Consider the following 19,410-nt stretch of genomic DNA (forward strand, 5'->3'; position numbering starts at 1 on the left):
TATTCATATGAAAATTAATAATTAGTTAGAACTTAGATGGAGAATGGAGATGGAGAGCAATATTCCCCCACGACGAAAAATGGGAGCGAAAATGGAGAGCAAATCTGAGAGCGGGGATGGAGAGCAGGAGGCATCCCCTGCCCCCATCCCGCCCCATTGACATCCCTAAGCCCAAGCCCGTACCTTCAATAGCCCGCGGATACGTCATCGTCACTCCACTTGATCTAAAACAAACGTGGAACGCGAGATACGAGCATATGGGAGTTGGGACCAACCAATATTTAACGAGAGACCGACGCAGTGGCGTCTTCACTCACATTCACTCTCACTCTTTAACAGGGCACACACAACAAAGTTGATCCTTCATCCTTCACTCATACCATATCATCTCTCTCTTTCTCTCTCTCTCTGAGTTGAGATGGCCTCAAATGTCTGCAAATCCGCATCGAGAGCCGCAAGGTCCCTTCTCTCTGCTTCCAAAGGCTCTCGGTTTTATTCAGGTTCGTGCTTACACTCCTTCAATCCTCTCCTATCATATCCTATTCATTCATGTTGTTTATCACTCATTATATGCTAATACCCTATACTCCTTCATTGGATCTATCTGAGCTTTGATTACCTCTTTGACGCTGATTTCATTTCCCCAACGTGCTTCTCTTGTCGCCACTTTTATGGATCTCTTCTATTCTCAATTTTCCCCCTATTTTTAGTTTCGTAATTTATTCACATTATATTGCCATTATTTAAGGGCCATTAAAATAATAATTTGGTGCAACGAGATCTTTCTTCCAGTGTGAGCGGTTATCTCTGATTAACACTACAGACCTTGATTTATTTCTGTTTCTTTAGGGTTATGCTTAATCATTCTAAATTGCGGAATAAATAAAATTGGAGTATTTTCCTCTTTGATGAGATGAATGAGTTGATGTTTGCAGAAGGACGCGCAGCAGCATCAGCTGGAGCTGTTTCATTGAGCAGGAAAATGCCATTTTTTGCTTCAAACTATGGCAGGGCACGTGCTGATTCTGGCCCTGCATCCTCATCATGGGTCTCTGGAGCTCTGGCTCTTCCTGCTGCAGGTTTAATTTTAATTTAATTTAATTTAAATTGTGCATTAATAGAATAGAATAACTCTTACTTGAAATCATTTCAGTGTTTGCCTACTGTTTAATTCCATGAAGGGAGACATAAATGCATTATACTTTGCTACTTGTTACAAATATACAATCCCTTATCCCCCACCGCATAGTGCATAACAATGATTACTCCATAATTTATTTTTGTTGGGAAAAAAAAAAAGAAAAAGACGGAAGAGGAGCCTTGTACCTTGCTTAACTTTAGCAATGTATCTTCCGAGACCTCTTCTACATCAATTGCAGTGCTTGGTGGTCAAATTGAGGTTATGGATGTAGTATAGAATTTACTACCTCCCTCAATATTCACACCCCAACATTATAAAGGAATATCCAAACTAGAATTAACCATGAATTAACATTTTCCATTTCATTTTTTATATCAATATTCATGCATCAATATCCACAGACCACGATATATACATTGTTTTATCATGGTAGTTTGTCAACCAACGGTTTGCGCTATTCTATGAATTTATCAATGTTGCAAAATATTACAGTAGCCATCCTTTAGCCAGACATTCAACACCTAATTTTTCACTTTTCTTCTTCTCCTATGACTTGTAGCTTACATGCTTCAGGATCAAGAGGTGCATGCTGCGGAGGTAAACATAACATCTTCTCTACTGCGCATCTTCATGTCTTCTTCACGTCTTTCCTTTCTTTCTTTCTGGCTTGGTACAATTCTTATGTGCTAATAATGTGTTCACCTTTTCCAACTCAGTTGGAGCGCACTTTCATTGCCATTAAGCCTGATGGGGTGCAGAGAGGCCTGGTAAATTGAGTATACATTTTTCACAACTTTAATTTGTCCCTACATGGCACAAATAGGTCCCCACTTAATTAGTATAAGGTGTTCTTTTTGTGCAGATCTCAGAGATCATATCTCGTTTTGAGAGGAAAGGATTCAAGCTTGTGGGAATTAAAGTAATCATCCCTTCAAAGGAGTTTGCCCAAAAGCATTATCATGACCTCCAAGATAAACCATTCTTCAATGGGCTGTGTGATTTCCTAAGCTCTGGTCCTGTCATTGCAATGGTTAGTTACAAACTTAGAATTGACTAAATCTATGTCCTTGAAAAACGAAGACAACCACGCGAGTGTTCCTAACATGTTTTCCAAAAAAAAACATGGATGTGATATATAGGTGTGGGAAGGACAGGGAGTTATTACCTATGGCAGAAAACTGATTGGAGCCACAGATCCTCAAAAATCAGAGCCCGGAACTATTAGGGGTGATCTGGCTGTTGTCGTTGGAAGGTACTGTTTTTTTTAAAGGAACTTACTACCTAGTTTTTCTTTGTACATTTTACAGATGCAACAATACATTCTCCATAATAATGTGACTATGCAGAAATATCATCCATGGGAGTGATGGTCCGGAGACTGCAAAGAATGAGATTAAGTTGTGGTTTAAGCCAGAAGAGTTGGTCAGTTTCACTAGCAATGCGGAGAAATGGATTTATGGTGTCAACTGATTCCTTTTTCCCTCAGATAGAGAGCCAGTATTTTTTGGAATAACTTATTAGGCTGAGAAGTAAATCATGTTCATCACTTCAAGCTACAAATAAGCGGGATTTGGATATAGTATGTTAGCTCCTACATTTCACTCTAATATTAGGAACTTAATAATTGTTCGATTTCACCTGTCGGGTGAAGAGTGAAGACAATTTGTGACTATTTATTTGCTTCACGTTACCAATAAACCAAAACAGGTAATTTATGCGAGAGAAAAAGAAAACAGATCATTTAAGGATAAATACCATTTGAAAATTTATTTTCTGTTTATATTCTCAAGTCCGGTTTTTTAATTCTCAACATTTTATAACGAAACAAGTAAAATCAACAGATTCCTATCGGCTCTTTTTATTTTCTAGTTCACCTCTCTTCTCAGTTTTTTTTTTTTTAATAAAACCGCTAAAAATGAAAATAAAAGATAACAAACGGGATCTTGCGTTTATCCTATAAAGGAAATCAGAGATCAAACTGAACAGAAGTAATTGTATGTTTAGGTATTCAGTTATGTTGATAAATTCATGTATATCATATCAGTTACGTAATTCCAAAACGATAAAAAAAAATTGAAAATTGAAAATTGGGATCCTAATTTCAATTTCTTTCAATATTCAGAAATATTGCATTCGATTATACTTCAACGTGATTTCAATCCCGTTCCATGATTTCAACAGAAGCGAAAAAACATACTTTATCTGTTGAACTCAAACACAAAAGAATGTCTTCCAAATAAAAGCGTTTGAGATGATACGCTACGCCCCTTCTGCTAGAGTCCTCTTTGAGGTACTAATGTATAGAACTGCATCAAAGAAAGGAAGGTATTTCAATTATATTTCAATCATATAACAGTATTCAGTTATAGATTATGAGTAAAGAACTGTATATGTCAAGCATTGGTACCATTATTCCCTCGAATGAAGGCATCACCATACTTGTTCTTCAGTTGCCCGTTGACATACTCCTCTGTTTGTTCCATTGCAATATTCATATAGCCATCAAGACAAGCCAGGATACCTACAAGATTAACCACAAGGAGTAAAAGTAACTAATCTGTACCCAGAAGCAAAACTCGTAATGTAAGGCCATCAAAATACATTCATGATCGCAACTCTCAAAACAGGGAATTTGTAGGCCTATTATTTGGTGCGTTCAAGAGACAGGTTCCGCAATTCCAATTCAATTTCCCAACTCTAGTTCTACATTGTGTCCTTAGCACCTCAAATGAGAAATGGTTGTACTACAACGAAGACGGAGGGAATATTTTGGAAAGGTTACGCAAACAAATGAACAAATTTCAGCCAATTTGTGAATTGTGATACTAACTAGAGTAATGATTTTGATTTGCAAATTGAAACTGAAATTGAAATTGCAGTTGTGTTTATGGAGATCACCGACAATATGTATAGCCAATAAAGTGAAGATTGTGTGAGAATTGGGAATTAGGGTTTAGGATTTAGGAATACCGACCACGATAATCAACGCCAGAATTGAGCTTGACAACAACGGGGCGGCCGCGAATGGACTTGAGGAAATCAGCAGGGGTCTTTGTGGTTCCAGATCCTTTCTCTTTCTCTTTCTCCGCTGCTCCACTCATTTTCTAGAACCTTCCAAATACAAATAAAGACACAGTATCTTCGAAGCAACAACCAACTCAACCCTCAATCACCTCCGATCAAGACAATAAATAAAAATATATTAGAATTTTATTTTCAGATAAAAATATTTTTAAATAATTTTAGGACGGGACAAAAATATTTAACAATAAATATTTATTTTTAAAAATTATTTTAAAAATTAAATTTTGATATAATATTTTTAAGCATAATTAAAAAATTAAGATATTATTTTTAAAATTTGGTAACTTTTTTTGCTGAGTATATTTTTGTTGTAATTTTTTAAAAGTATTATTGGTTGTTAATAAAAAATTACAAAAAAACATATACTAACGAAAAATCACCAAATTTTAAAAATAATAATATCTCATTTTTCTAATTATACTTGTAAAAAATCGCATCAAAATTCAACTTTTAATGTATTTTTGAGAAATACATCTTTAATGTTAGATAATCTTGCACAATATCTAAAATTAAATATATATTTCTTAAAATTTAGTGATTTTTTGCTAACTATATATTTTTTGTGATTTTTTAAAAGTATTATTGGTTGTTAATAAAAACAAACATACTTAATAAAAAATCACCAAATTTTAAGGATAATAATATCTCACTTTTATGATCATGCTTGCAAAAAATCACATCAAAATTCAATCTCTAAGCCATTTTTTAAAAATATATATTTACTATTGGGCATTTTTATCATATTTTTAAATTATTTGAAGGCATTTTTGTTGATAGTAAAATTTAGATGCATTTTTGTCGGCGTTTGAATAATTCGGGAGTGTTTTTGGTTGTTAACCCAAATAAAGATTCAGGACTCACAAAAAGGTTGCCGGTGCTAGCGACGGTGGTCGTCAGCGTACTATGACGAAGGGATAAGCAAGCCTGACTGTGCTCAGCGGAACTGATTTTCTTTTTTCCTCCAAAATGAGTAATAAGTAGAGGAATTTTAGAAGTCAGAACTCAGAACCCACATTAACACTATTTATTGCGAAAATATAAATCATATATTTTGGGTTTAATTTTAGACCAATATTTTATATTAGTTTCCAGGAATAGAGTTAAACTCTAAAATGGTCCTGAGATTGGCGTCATGAAATAAAATCGTCTTTGAGATTTTAATTGTACCAACTACGTTCTTAAGATTGATAAAAGTGCACCACATTAGTTCTTGACCCATTTTCCATTAACGACGTGATGACATGGCTTGATGACGTGGGCTGTTAGTGACACGTGTCACTCCATAGTTTGACCACGTGTAATGGTATGATGATGTGACCGGTGACACGTGGCATGTTGATGTGGATAGTTGTGCCACGTCTCATAATTCTATTTGGCCCCGTATCTGTTTGTGCCACGTGCCGCAACAGTATCCGTCTACGTGTCATCATTGTAGATATACCAAATTAGTCCCTCACTTTGCATTAAGTGACTCATTTTAGTCCTTGAAATTGAATGTCGTATACCAAATAGTTCCTTCACTAGTTTTTTTTCTCATTTTTTTAAAAAATTTAAAATTTTTAATATTTTAGATGCACTAATTTTAATTCTATTTTTTCATATATCGTTTAAATACAAGTGCTTTTATAAAAATTTTTAAGATTTTAGTTTTAAATATATAATTTTTTTATAATAATTTAACATTGTTAAATTTGTAATATATAAGTATGTTATTATAAAAAAAGAATTATATGATTGATTAGACACATTTTTTTATAAAAAAATATGTGTTTTTAACAAGAAATAAAAAATTAAAATGCCTTTTTTTTTCAGTTCTTATGAAATACACATTTTTGTTGTGTGTAAATGGGCTAAACTGAAGGTAATTCAAGTACCGTCACTACCATCTCCGACCTCTTCAGACTTTCAGTCTAGACGAAAGAGGTCGGAGATGGTAGTGGGAATACTCGAAATGTCTTCACGTCAACTCCAAGACAGCGGTTAGGAGTACTCGCAAGAGAAAAATTATTTTATAAAAGCACTTGTATTTAAATAACATGTAAAAAATAGAATTGAAATTAATGCATTTAAAGATATTGAGAATTTTAAATTTATAGAAAAAATTAGTAAAGTGACTAGTTTGGTGCACGACATTTAATTTGGTCCAAGACATTCAATTTCAATGACTAAAATGAGTTACTTAATACAAAGTGAGAGACTAATTTAGTGCATCTACAATGATGACATAGCGGATGACACGTGGACGAATACTGTTGTGACACGTGGCACAAACGAACACGTGGTTAAATAGCATTGTGACACGTGGCACAACCGTTCACATCAGCCTGCCACGTGTCACTGGTGAACACATCATCATACCATTACACATGGTCAAATCATGGAGTGACATGTGTCATTAATAATCCACGTCATTAAACCATGTTATCATGTCTTTAATGAAAAATAATGGATCCGGGACTAACGTAAAACACTTTTGTCAATTTTATGGATGTAATTGGTGCAATTAGAATTTCAATAACAATTTTAATGTATGACGCTAATATCAAAAACTATTTGAGTCTAACTTTAAGAATATTTTGGTCGGACATTTTAGTTTGAAAAAAATTTATTTACTAACATAAGTTTTCATATTATTTTTGTTAAATAATACGGCTTCTATATACAATAAACAGAATTTAATATTTACGGGGATTAATATATTTGACTTAAATTTTTTAAAAACTAATTTTAAAATTTTAAAATTTTTTAAAATTTAGTTATCTTTTTAATAATTTAGTGAGAATAAAATATTTAAATTTATAATCCTATTAATATTCAAGATTTATTTTGGTGAATTTCTAAAAGAATAAAAGTAATTTTTTTTAGATATTTTATATAAAAAATTTTTTATTTATTAATTATATTTGAGTATAATAATATAATTTTTTTTTATTTATTAAGTGAAAATATCTTTTTTTAAGATTTTTTAAAATAAATATAAATTATAACTTCTCAAAAAGGATATTTTTATTTGTTTTTAGTATTTTTGTTTTTATTATTAGAAATTTGTCAATCACATAAAAAATAAATAAATTTTTTTATTAAAATTTTTTTTTCTATCAATTTAATGACAGCCAAATAAACACTTTCGCAAAGTAATAAATTTACTATCAACTTTTTATATATATTTTTTTAGATTTTAATGATAGTAAATGCAATTTATTAAAATAGGTTCAATTTTTTTAAAAAAAATTAACAATATGTAATCTATTAAAATACTTTTATAACATGGTGAGTTCTACCATGTAAAAAAAAAAATTCTTTCTACACCTATAGAAAGACACATGTCGACATTGGAAGAGGGTAAGAAACTATGCACGCAAAACTGGATAGCATGTTCTATAAAGTTGGGTCCCACTAATCTATAGATTTGCAGTTTGGTTAGTCTTACAATAAAATATTCTATGTGCTAAGTAGATGTTGATCCATATTAATTACCATATTAATTATCCAATTGTATTTATCAATTTATTTATGCATTTTATTCTTAGTAGGTGTAGATATTTATTATATCTTTTTTAAGTCATAAAAAAGGAATATTTTAAAAAAGCCATTAAAAAAATACAAGAATAATACAACAGGTTCAATGCACATTCACATGCATATTAGTTATTGAATGAGTTAATACTCAAAATCGTCCCTGAAAGATACCCCGATCTCCATATTAGTCCCTAAAAGATAAAGTTAATCAAAAGAGTCCCCGAAAGTTACGCGAGTTAATCAGGTTCGTCCTTCCGTTAATTTGCTTGATGACATGGCTAACGTCTGCTCACGTGGCACGTTAACTTCCATGCTGGCAGAGAAGGAATACGACGCCGTTTTGAGGAAATGTCCAGATAGACATGATTCGGCGTCGTTTTGTGGAGATATTGGATTCAAAACGTTGCAGAGTGGATTCACCCTCTTCCTTAACGAGTATCTCCACGTCTGGCTCCAAATTGTTTCGTCTCCCTCAAGCCATGCCCTAACCCCTTCAAGTTGCATTCGAACATCGCCAGCCATGTTTGTCGTCGTTGGTTGACGATCAAAGCCGAGTAGCTGTTGGTACTGAGAAGAGCGGTCGTCAGCTGTTAGCAACATTGATTGTGGAAGAAGCAAGCGTGACGGTTAGAGGTAAGCATTAAAGTTTTTTCTTTTTTTTTGAAGTCAGTTTGTAGCCTGATGTCTTAGGGGTGGCGTTCTGTATATCTCTGTCTGATTAGGGGTAGGGGTTTGTGTGACTGTTGTGTAAAGTCAGAATGCATTGCTTTGAATGCCGTTGTGATGATATTGTGTTATGGATGTTTGATGTTAATGGTAGTTAGTTTTCGTTGTTGCATGTTTGTTTTGGGGTTAGGGTTTCTTATGTTATGATTGAAAATAGGCAGTTGCAATCTGTGTGGGCTAAGGAGGTTTTGTTGTTTCTGCTTGTAGATGGAAGGTCCTCCGATGACCTTTGTGTTTCACCATGGGGGCTGTTTAAGAAGAATGCGGAAGGAGATATGGTATACGAACCCGATAATACAGAGGTGTTGATGGGGGTTGACGGAGACACACTTGACGTCTTCTATGTAAGGGGTTATTATAGGGAGTTGGGTTACATTGAAGCTGGAAATTGTTGGTGGAAAGATCCTGGAGTTCCTCTTTCATCAGGGTTAAGAAGCTTAGTCACAGACGCAGACTTGGTTGCCATGTGCAAGGATTGCAGGAGAAACCACAATCTGATCAATATCTACCTTGAGCATTGTATCTCTCAGCCTTGTATAGTAGGCCAGATTGAGGATGAAGTAGTGAATGTGGAAGCAGAAGGGTTGAAACAGGGGAAGTGCAGTGACCAACCTGTGAAGAAACCCACAACAATTGATCCTCAGTCCCAGAAGCAAACCTCTCACCCCAACAGATCAACCTCACAGCCCAAGTCACAGCCCAATCCAACAATGAAGCCCATATCTGAGCCCAATCAACCAAATGTGAAGCCCATGTCTCAGCCCAATAAAGCAGCCCACCAGCCCAAGAAGACAACATCTCAGCCCAAGAAGACAACTGCTCAGCCCATGAAGCCTGTTTCTCAGGCCAAGAAGACCAATTATCAGGCCAAATCAGTCCCACCTCAATCAAAGTCATCATCAGAGGCAGGCAATAACTCACAAGGGGCAAAGGACAAACAAAATAGTAGTGGCTGCAGAGTCACAAGATGTGGAAGACAAGTGAAGGAAGCTCCCCTCTAGGAAGATGACACTGACTCTCATGACTCTTATGAGAGTACTGAAGATGAACTGTATAGGCCTCCAAAAGTTGTAGGAGACAAGCTCTATAGCAGTGAGAGTGACAGTGACTCTGGGAAGGGAAAAAGAAGTGAAAAAAGGGACAGCAGGTCTAAAGTCAGAGAAAAGCAGAAGCCCCCTAAGAAAAGACTAGCTGATAAAGAGATAGACACTGATGATTCCAACTATGAGGGGTCTGAAGAAGAAGAAAGTTCTGAGTCTGGTATGTTAATTCCATTAGGGTTAGTTGTTTCGTAAATTATTATGCAAATGTTAGGGTTTCTAATGTGTTAATGTTTATTGTTACCAGATTTAGATGATAGTGATGCTGCCTCAGATGCTGACTCCTGGCATTCAGAGGATTCTGATAAGGTGTTGGAGTCTGATGAAGAATCACCAGCTGTGTACCCTCAGTTCAATGACAAGACAAAGTTTAGAGAGTTGAAATTCGAGGTCAGTATGGTATTTAAGTCCAAGTCTGAATTCATGCAAGCAACTATGGATTATACAATCCAGTGGGGTAGAAATATTCTGTTTTCAAAAAATGACAAAGTTAGAGTTAGGGCTGTCTGTAAGTCTGAAGATTGTCCCTGGGTAGTTTACTGTGCATGTAATAAGCAAGATGGTTCTTGGCAAATTAAGACACTAGTAGATAATCACACTTGTCCTAGAAGGAGGAAAAACAGAGCTGCAACCCAAACCTGGACTCTGAGTAAACTAGTACCTAAGCTTAGAAAACACCCAACCATGAAGCATCGAGAGGTTTATGACTGGTTTGTTAGAAAGTGCAACGTCTATCTCAATAGCACATGCATTACAAGAGCTTTGAAAGCCGCTAGGAAAATAGTCGAGGGTGATGAGATAGCTCAATATGGGTTGGTGTGGGACTATGCCAATGAGTTGCTGACTAGTAACCCCGGCTCCACAGTTCAAGTGTCTGTCATCCCCATGCCTGAGAGTCCTCCCCTGTTTGATCGCTTTTATGTTTGCCTTGATGCCTGCAAGAGGGGTTTTAAGGCTGGTTGCAGACCCTTAATTGGTCTTGATGGAGCGTTTCTGAAAACACTACATGGGGGTCAGATTTTAACAGCTTGTGGCCAGGATGCTAACAATCACATACTTGTGATTGCTTATGCCATAGTCAGCGTTGAAAACAAGGACAACTGGAAGTGGTTCCTTGAGTTACTGCACAATAACTTGGGAGACTACAGAGAGAACAAATGGTGCTTTATTTCAGACATGCAGAAGGTGAGCACTTTATTGATTTTGATAGGACAAAACTGGGACTATTTTGATTTAATGAAGTAACATTGAGGGATGTATTTGATTTAATGAAGTTATCGTAGGGACGAATTTGACATGTTATCTTGTCGTGTCTGTGTTAACTTGCAGGGGTTAATACCAGCTGTTCAGGAAGTATTTCCCAGGGTACACCATCGATTCTGCGTCTGGTATTTATGGCGCAATTTCTCAAAACAGTGGTCTAGTACTGAACTGAAGGACATGGTTTGGGAATGTGCTCGGTCTAGGACAACAGTTGAATTCAACAGAAACATGAACAGAGTGAAGGTAATTAATCAAAAAGCATGGGAATATCTCGACAAATGGCCAAAAGATGCATGGACAAAGGCCCACTTCAGTGAACTGCCAAAGGTGGATAACATATGCAACAATGCTTGCGAGTCTTTCAATGCAAAAATCAAGCATGATAGGGGCAAGCCGATTCTGACATTAGCTGAGGAAGTAAGAAGAATCATCATGAAGAGTATTGTTGACAATCGGAAGAAGCTAGAGAATTATCAAGGGATTCTCCCCCCTGTTCAGCAGAGCAGACTTGAAGCCATGACAGCGTTGTCTAGCCACTGGGCTCCTCAATGGTCTGGTGATGAAAAAGAAGAACTTTATGAAGTTCATGGCTGGCCAACCAATATGGTGGTTGACCTGGGAAAGCATACATGCAGTTGTCGTTTTTGGCAACTAACAGGTAAAAATTTCACCATTTAGTTACTGTAATTTTCTTTTATGCACGACTTCAAAATAATGATTGGTTTCTCTATGTAAGGGATGCCGTGTATGCATGCAATCTCAGCTATACAGGATAAGAATGATAAACGTGCTGAAGACTATTGTCACGATTGGTTGAAAATGGAAGCGTACAGGAAAACTTATTGCTTCAATGTGAATCCAGTGAAAGGTCAGGATCTGTGGAAAAAAACTCCACACCTAGCTCCCATCCCACCACCATTTAAGGCAAAGCCTGGAAGACCAACGAAGAAAAGGAGAAGAGACAAAGAGGAACAACCCACTGGGTCAAAAACAAAGATGAAGAGGAAGTATAACCCTATCAGATGCATGTATTGCAATGAGATAGGACACAACAAGCGAAGCTGTGCAAAGAAGAAAGTTACCGAAGCTGAGGAGCATGCTAGGCAGCTGCAGCTGCAACTAGCTCTGGTTGCCCCTGCTGCATAAGGGGCTGCCCCTGAAGCAAGCACTGTCCCAGCTGAACCTAATCCAGCTCCATCACAAACAGTAATTGATATTAGCCAGTGTGACAGTATACCACCAACCCAAGAAACACAACAGGTAATCTGCCATACGTGATTCATTTTAAACATTTGTTATTTTGTTATTTAATCTCATTTCTTTAATAAGCTAAATCTAAATCTAGATGTACCATTAATTTGTGTAGGAACAAGTCACTGCTAGGCCATCCAAGTTAAAGGTCATTAAAGGGAAAGCCAGACTTCAGTCGTCTCCTAAACCTACTGTAGCCGCACCAGTCGCTATCTCTGCTGAGACAATCAAGGGGACTAGTTCAGCCACTGCTAAAAAACTGGCCGACTTTATGACCTTCGTTCCTACTCCCACCTTCAAGCCCCCAAGAAAGACTGATAAATGACTTTGATTAGTGTTGAAATGTATTGTGGTTCTATTTTTTTTTGTGTGAGGATGCTTTTATGTTTTTTTGCACAGGACAACTGGAGTTACATTATGTACATTTTGGTTATCTATGTCACTGAAAGTTGTACTATGCCCTTTTATTTTGGTCTAGGATACTTTTTAGGTTATGTATCTTTATGTAAAAGCTTATGACTTTGATGTGGTCTGTTTCCTATGTTAAACCTTTTGGTCCTTAAGGAAATGTGACATCTAGCCTTCTATGGCAACTCAATATTTAATAGTACTTTGACTACTCAATGTTTAACACTACTTTCACTACTGATTGTGTCCATTCCTTAGTACATGTTACTTTAATAGTCATCCAAATTAGTTTGGAACCTTTGAATTGGATTGTGTTGTCTTCATATAAAAACACCAAATGAAACATCTATTCTCATTCAATGGATTCATCTCATTACACCATCAAGTGTTTCGAATTTGCTTTACTTGGAACGACACAACAAACTACAAACAATCACATTAAGCACAACTACCACAAACAGGAAAACTATTAACATTTTCAATGCTTTTACTTCAGCTTCCAAGCTGCCCAGTCTCCATGCCACCTTCAACCTCCATTCATCACAGTCACTATCAACCTGCAGCTCAGCCCCATAATCTTTCTTCGTTCCACCTTGGCCCATCCCTTCATACTCATCATCCTCAACCCACTTAAAGTAGTTGCAGTGACTGCCCTTCTGAAAATTCAGAAATCAAAAAATAAAAAATTAAACAAAATCCCAACACACAAAACAACATAAAAAAACCATTAAAATCTTACACAACACTCACCCGGTACCTTGGACATGCACGGAATAGTCTATCTGGGTTCTCCGCTGTCCCAGACTTTCTTATCGCAGCCTTCAACCCACAGAAACATGATTCCTCATGGGGTTTCCTCCTGCTTCGCATTGAGGCGCTGGAACCATTACTGCCGTTCAAGAACAACGACACACTGCCACCACGGCCTCCATTTTCGGCATCCATCGTCGCCCGAAACCACCAATTTGAACACGAACCTAGGCATATGGCCACCTGATTGATGAAGGCGACCTATTTATCGTGGAATTTAGGATTAGGTTTCAAACACTTAGGGACTTATTTGAACTGTTTTCTTAAACTTACCTTGTCAGCAATAGCTCATGACACGTGTGCCTCTTCCACGTTGGAAGCTAACCACACACATCAGCAACCGTTAGCCAGGTCACCAGCGGAGTTAACGGAAGGACGAACCTGATTAACTCGCGTAACTTTCGGGGACTCTTTTGATTAACTTTATCTTTCAGGGACTCATATGGAGATCGGGGTATCTTTCAGGGACGATTTTGAGTATTAACTCGTTATTGAATAGCCCTTGTTAATTTTTATTAGATCAAAATCACTTAAATATTTTTAACACTCAACATAAATGTATCTTAAATTCAACAAAAATATAAAGCTTATACCTATTAGGCTATTCCTTTCACAAAATTAAAAATTAAAAATAAAAAGTAACAAATGCCTCCTAAGCAAGGAGTAAAATAGGAACTTATCACAATCATGCTTTCATGTATTTGTAGATAAATTTAAATCATCAAACATCAAAATTTAAATAACTTAATGCATTTAAATTATGATTTTTTAAATATGAATATCATGAAAATGTAAATTCTTTTTTATTTTTTTGTACATGACAAAATAAAAATATGCATTTTCTGTCATAGTCCTGCAACAGTGATGGACCCAAAAAATTTTAAGAGCGAGGACAAAAATATATATCTTAAAATAAATTTTATTGAACATTGTTAATTATATTAAAAATATAATAGAGATATAAAATTTAAAAAGAGTTAATGAGAAACAGACATGTCTTAAAATAAATTTTGTTGAACATTGTTAATTATATTAAAAATATAATAGAAATATAATAGTGAACACTTTTATTTTTAAAATACTATTTATTATATATAATTTATAAAAAAATATTTTTTTATTTCTAAAATTTAAACTTAAAACATTTTTTATTATTTAAAATACTATTTATTATATATAATTTATAAAAAAATATTTTTTTTATTTCTAAAATTTAAACTTAAAACATGTTTGTTCCTTACTAACTCTTTTTAAATTTTATATCTCTATTATATTTTTAATATAATTAACAATGTTCAACAAAATTTATTTTAAGATATATATTTTTGTCCTCGCTCTTAAAATTTTCTGGGTCTATCACTGTTTGCAGGACTATGACAGAAAATGCATACTTTTATTTTGTCATGTACAAAAAAAATAAAAAAAATTTACATTCCCATGACATTTATATTTAAAAAATCATAATTTAAATGCATTAAATTATTTAAATTTTGATGTTTGAGATTTAAATTTATCTACAAGTACATGAAAGTATGACTCTGATAAGTTCCTATTTTACTCCTTGTTTAGGAGGCATTTGTTACTTTTAATTTTAATTTTTAATTTTGTGAAAGGAAAAGCCGAATAGGTATAAGCTTCATATTTTTGTTGAATTTAAGATACATTTATGTTGAGTGTTAAAAATATTTAAGTGATTTTGACCTAATAAAAATTAACAAGGGCTATTCAATAACCAATATACATGTGAATGTGAATTGAATCTGTCGTATTATTCTTGTATTTTTTTTAATAGCTTTTTTAAAATATTTCTTTTTTTTATGACTTAAAAAAGATATAATAAATATCTACACCTATTAAGAAAAAAAATGCATAAATAAATTGATAAATACAATTGAATAATTAATATGATAATTATATGGATCAACATCTACTTAACACATAGAACATTTTATTATAAAACTAACCAAACTGCAAACTTATAGATTAGTAAAACTCAATTTTGTAGAATATACTGTCTAATTTTGTGTGCATAGTTCCTTATTTTCTTTCAATATCAACATGTGTCTTTCTATAGGTGTAGAAAGAATATTTTTTCTACACGGTAGAACTCACATTATAACATATGTTATTCCTTTCTTTCACTAAGCTTAATATAACCATTAAAGTATAGGAAAACTTTTAGGTATGGCAGTTACTTTATTGGAAGTCTGAAATTTTAATAATGTGATCCGTTGGGATGTAAAATAAAATAATATGAATGGTTGTGATTTGTTTAAGAATATTAGAATGCTCTCTAGTTCTATTTATTGTTGGAGAGCTTGCAACCTGCAGTACCCTTGTACTGAGAGAATACTTGGTCCGTGACGCATAGAGACATAGAGTGCAGCTGAATTGTTGGAGGCTGCGAAACCAGAGCCAAGGCATGGTTACGTGGCTAATATGTATAGCCGACCCAAGTTTTTAAAATAATAACTAAGTGATGGGCTTCTATCTCTTGGATAATAACAAACTTCTTTCTTTTGGTAGAAGGACTGAAGCCATAAAAAGAAGTGTTGGCTTATTGGGTAAAGTTGGTGAGTGAGAGAGTAGTGGATCAGGAAAGGAAAATTCTGATTGTTAGAAAAATAGTTGAAAAAAAATTTTATTCTCGCTAGTTTAGAAGAAATAATGTATTGAGTAATGATGTTATGAATTTTTCATATGCTAACAATAGAGAAGCCAGGCCATACTTGTATGACGTAGGTATGTTATAGTGAATTAATTTTATTTGAGTTATAATATTATTAAATGAAACAGTTAATATTTTTTGTTAATTATATTAATAAACAGATATAAAAATTAGTCCTTTGTAAGCTTTTTAATTAATAAATAAAATAAATGTATTGTTTATATTGTTTAGATAATTACATAGTAAGTAATAGATATATTGATTATTATATTTTTACGTACCTTTCTAACAATATTCAATGTATATATAATTATGATTACTATTTTTTATTATAATACACTATGACATAGTTATCGTATTTATTTTGATATATTTTGTAAATTGTTCATAATATTATTTAATTAATTATTCATAAGATAAATGTAAATGTGAAAGACTTATGATTAGGGTTAAAGGTTTAGGTGTAACGTTATATTATTATATATATATATATATATATATATATATATATATATATATATATATATATATATATATATATATATATATATATATATATTCGTTGGATTTATATAAAAGAATTTTTTTGTAATTAAACTTATAATATTATAGAATCACTTATTTATTAAGGATTTATGCATTATAGAGCATTTTGAGATAGAGTTAAAATTTGAGGATTTAGTAATGGTATAAAGTTAGTTACTACTTTTTTTTTAAAAGGAAAAGAGCTCAACACACTAAGGTGAAGCATACAGGATCAAGCCAAGCTAGAAGATAGACCACTTTCGAAGGATCCTACCCCAAAGAACCAACATCCCCACGTCATCTTTGGCATAGCCATCAACAACCCTAGGGATGCATACCCCTCCACTCGTCACAACTCAGGACAGTCATTGAGATGATCTCGTCAACGCCTTTACTTCATTCTGAAAAATCCTTCTATTTCGCTCCATCCAAATATGCCAGATAATCGCGCAGAAGCACCTCAGGCGCTGCTTTCGGTCTTCCTTTCTTCTCGACTCATCTGTCCAACTCAGAAAATGGTCCTTCACTAGCTCTGGAAAGACACAGGGTCGGCCAAACGCAGATATCCATGCACTCCACACATGCCAAGCAAAATCACAGTCAAGAAACAAGTGATGGACCTGTTCATCATCCTTATTACACAAGACACAACGCTTATCATCCTGGCTAATAATCCTGAGACGGCTTAGCCGTTCCTTTGTATTCACCTTGCCAACCAGGACAAACCACACAAATAGCTCCACTCTTGGTGGAGCCAGCCCTTTCCAGATGGTATTCCTGAAGCTGTATCTGGCAACATCCTCTGATAGCATTCCTTCTTGTAGCACCTGCACTAAGGAGTTAATAAAAAAAATACATAGTCTATCATATTTCCACACGACTCTATCCTCCCTATTATTCACTAGCCTCACATGTCTCAACACCTCATGTAATTGACTCAGGAGTTCTAACTCCCACTAAAAAAGCTCACGCCTCCACTGGAAATTCCAAACCCACTCTAGCCCATCCCAAACTCCACAATCCCCAATAACCGACCCACATTGGTTTGAAACAGAGAAAAGTCTGGAAAATCGATCTTTCAAGGAACCACAATGCAACCACAAATCCTCCCAAAACCAAGTCCTTCGTCCGTCACCAACCTCCATGGCCAGACCTGTAATAATCTTATCCCTCAGAGTCTGCTCCTTAAATTCTATATGGCAAATATCCTTCCAAGGGCCTCCTCTAGTAGGGAACACTTGTGTAGATAGTAACTCATTCAGCCTCAAGTTATTACATGAACAGACCACCTTCTTCCACAATGGGCACTCTTCCTTCGCAAAACGCCACCACCACTTAAACAACAGTGCAGTGTTCCGAATCATAGTATCTCCAACTCTCAGCGCAATGAATTTTTTAGGGGCCTACATCAACTCCCATTTCACCAACGCCATGCCCTGTCTCCCGTCCTCCTTACTCCACAGGAATCTTCTTTGTAGGGAAATCAGCTTCTCTGCAACCGCCTTCGGCATCTTGTATAGGCTTAGGTAATACACTGGTTAGCTACTCAAGACAGATTTTATAAGCACCAGCTTCCCCGCTTTGTTTAGCACCTTAGCTTTCCAGAGGCTTAGTTTCTCCTCCACCTTATCAATGATAGGCTTCCAGGTCTTAACCAACCTCAGATTAGCTCCTAAGGGGACTCCAAGGTATTTAACAGGGAGAGTTTGACAAGCGGCATAAGTTAGACCAATTAAGAGATTATAATATAATAGAACAGCGTTGCAAGTATAGCTCTTAACCAGCAAAAATCTGCCTCATCAATTTAGAAAGGTTGTCACAAAAATTTAGAATAAAAATACTGGGAGTATGAATCCCAAGTCGTCTCCCAACGAGTTGCTAGAAAGGGTGCTAATTTATTAATCAGGAGTTTTCCGAGAGTTTTGAGAATTAATTAACAGAAAATAAACAATTGTAATTTAGTGCAATGAAAATTAAAAGAAATTTATATTATTCAAATTAAAAAGCTTTGACTGGGGGAATGATTAATCGGAAGTTCTATCCTTGTTGGGATCTCTTAAGTGTAGTATCAAAAAGGTTGTTGTTTTCACTTAGTTAACCCTTACTAAATAAAGAAAAGTCAAATGATTGAGCTAACTCTTATTCGCAAATCCTAGTCCTCTCCCTTGGGAAGGTCTACCGTTAGTAAATACAGAACTAGCCAACAACTTCCAATTTAACCATCACTTAAGCCTTCCAACTCAAGTGTCTCCTTTTAATTAACCCCATGTCAAGTAGGGAATCTACTCCATTGACATGAATATAACGCTTGTAGAAATATAAGAAGAAGACATGATAATTTAAATATAATAAGGATTCAAAATTAATTAAAAGTAAAAGTAATCCTTTGCATTAACAATCCATGAAAATAATCCAATTACCACTCTAAACAAGAATTAAGAATATGGAATAAATAAAAGAGTAAGTAAGAAAACAAACTAGAATAGTATCTTCAACGGAGGTGATGACTCTTCAGTATCCAAAAGCAAAAGCAATAAACTATGAATGTAAACAGAACCTAGAGGAAGAGTAATTCTCTCTAGATTCAGATCTAAAAACCTAAAAACTATCATAATGAGAATATGTGAATGTGTATGTCTCTGTGTGTTGAGTCTCTGCTTGTTCCCTAGCTTTATTCTATGTTTCTGGGCCGAAAACCGGGTCAAAACGCGGCCCAAAATCACCCCCAGCATTTTCTGTTAATTTTGCAGATCACGCAGGTCACGCATACGCATCAGTCACGCGTGCGCGTCATTTGGCGTTTTTTCCTTGTCACGCATAGGCGTTGTCCACGTGTGCGCGTCTTTTGTGCAGACTCCAATCCACGCGTACGCGTCAGGCACGCGCACGCGTCGCTGCAAATTTCTCCGTTCCGC

At 35.0% G+C, this 19,410-nt stretch overlaps 3 protein-coding genes across 3 annotated transcripts; 1 reads left to right on the forward strand and 2 right to left on the reverse strand.

The window, feature by feature from the left end:
- Positions 1-221: 221 nt before the first annotated feature.
- LOC112732439 (nucleoside diphosphate kinase III, chloroplastic/mitochondrial) lies at positions 222-2,893 on the forward strand. Its single transcript, XM_025781160.2, has 7 exons — positions 222-500; positions 936-1,079; positions 1,701-1,738; positions 1,858-1,908; positions 2,004-2,171; positions 2,281-2,393; positions 2,488-2,893. The coding sequence occupies exons 1-7, from the start codon at positions 419-421 to the stop codon at positions 2,609-2,611; spliced, it is 720 nt and encodes a 239-aa protein (XP_025636945.1). The 5' UTR covers positions 222-418; the 3' UTR covers positions 2,612-2,893.
- Positions 2,894-3,221: 328 nt separating this feature from the next.
- On the reverse strand, positions 3,222-4,345 carry LOC112732441 (sm-like protein LSM36B). The gene is made up of 3 exons (XM_025781161.3): positions 4,116-4,345; positions 3,549-3,662; positions 3,222-3,447 (listed from the first exon to the last, which is right to left on the reverse strand). The coding sequence occupies exons 1-3, from the start codon at positions 4,240-4,242 to the stop codon at positions 3,401-3,403; spliced, it is 288 nt and encodes a 95-aa protein (XP_025636946.1). The 5' UTR covers positions 4,243-4,345; the 3' UTR covers positions 3,222-3,400.
- A 12,515-nt stretch (positions 4,346-16,860) lies between these two features.
- LOC140177656 (uncharacterized) lies at positions 16,861-17,859 on the reverse strand. The gene is made up of 2 exons (XM_072210803.1): positions 17,635-17,859; positions 16,861-17,322 (listed from the first exon to the last, which is right to left on the reverse strand). Exons 1-2 carry the CDS (start codon positions 17,857-17,859, stop codon positions 16,861-16,863), a joined length of 687 nt encoding a protein of 228 aa, XP_072066904.1.
- Positions 17,860-19,410: the final 1,551 nt, after the last annotated feature.

The sequence above is a fragment of the Arachis hypogaea genome, chromosome 13, assembly GCF_003086295.3.
Source record: "Arachis hypogaea cultivar Tifrunner chromosome 13, arahy.Tifrunner.gnm2.J5K5, whole genome shotgun sequence".
Taxonomy (NCBI): domain Eukaryota; kingdom Viridiplantae; phylum Streptophyta; class Magnoliopsida; order Fabales; family Fabaceae; genus Arachis; species Arachis hypogaea.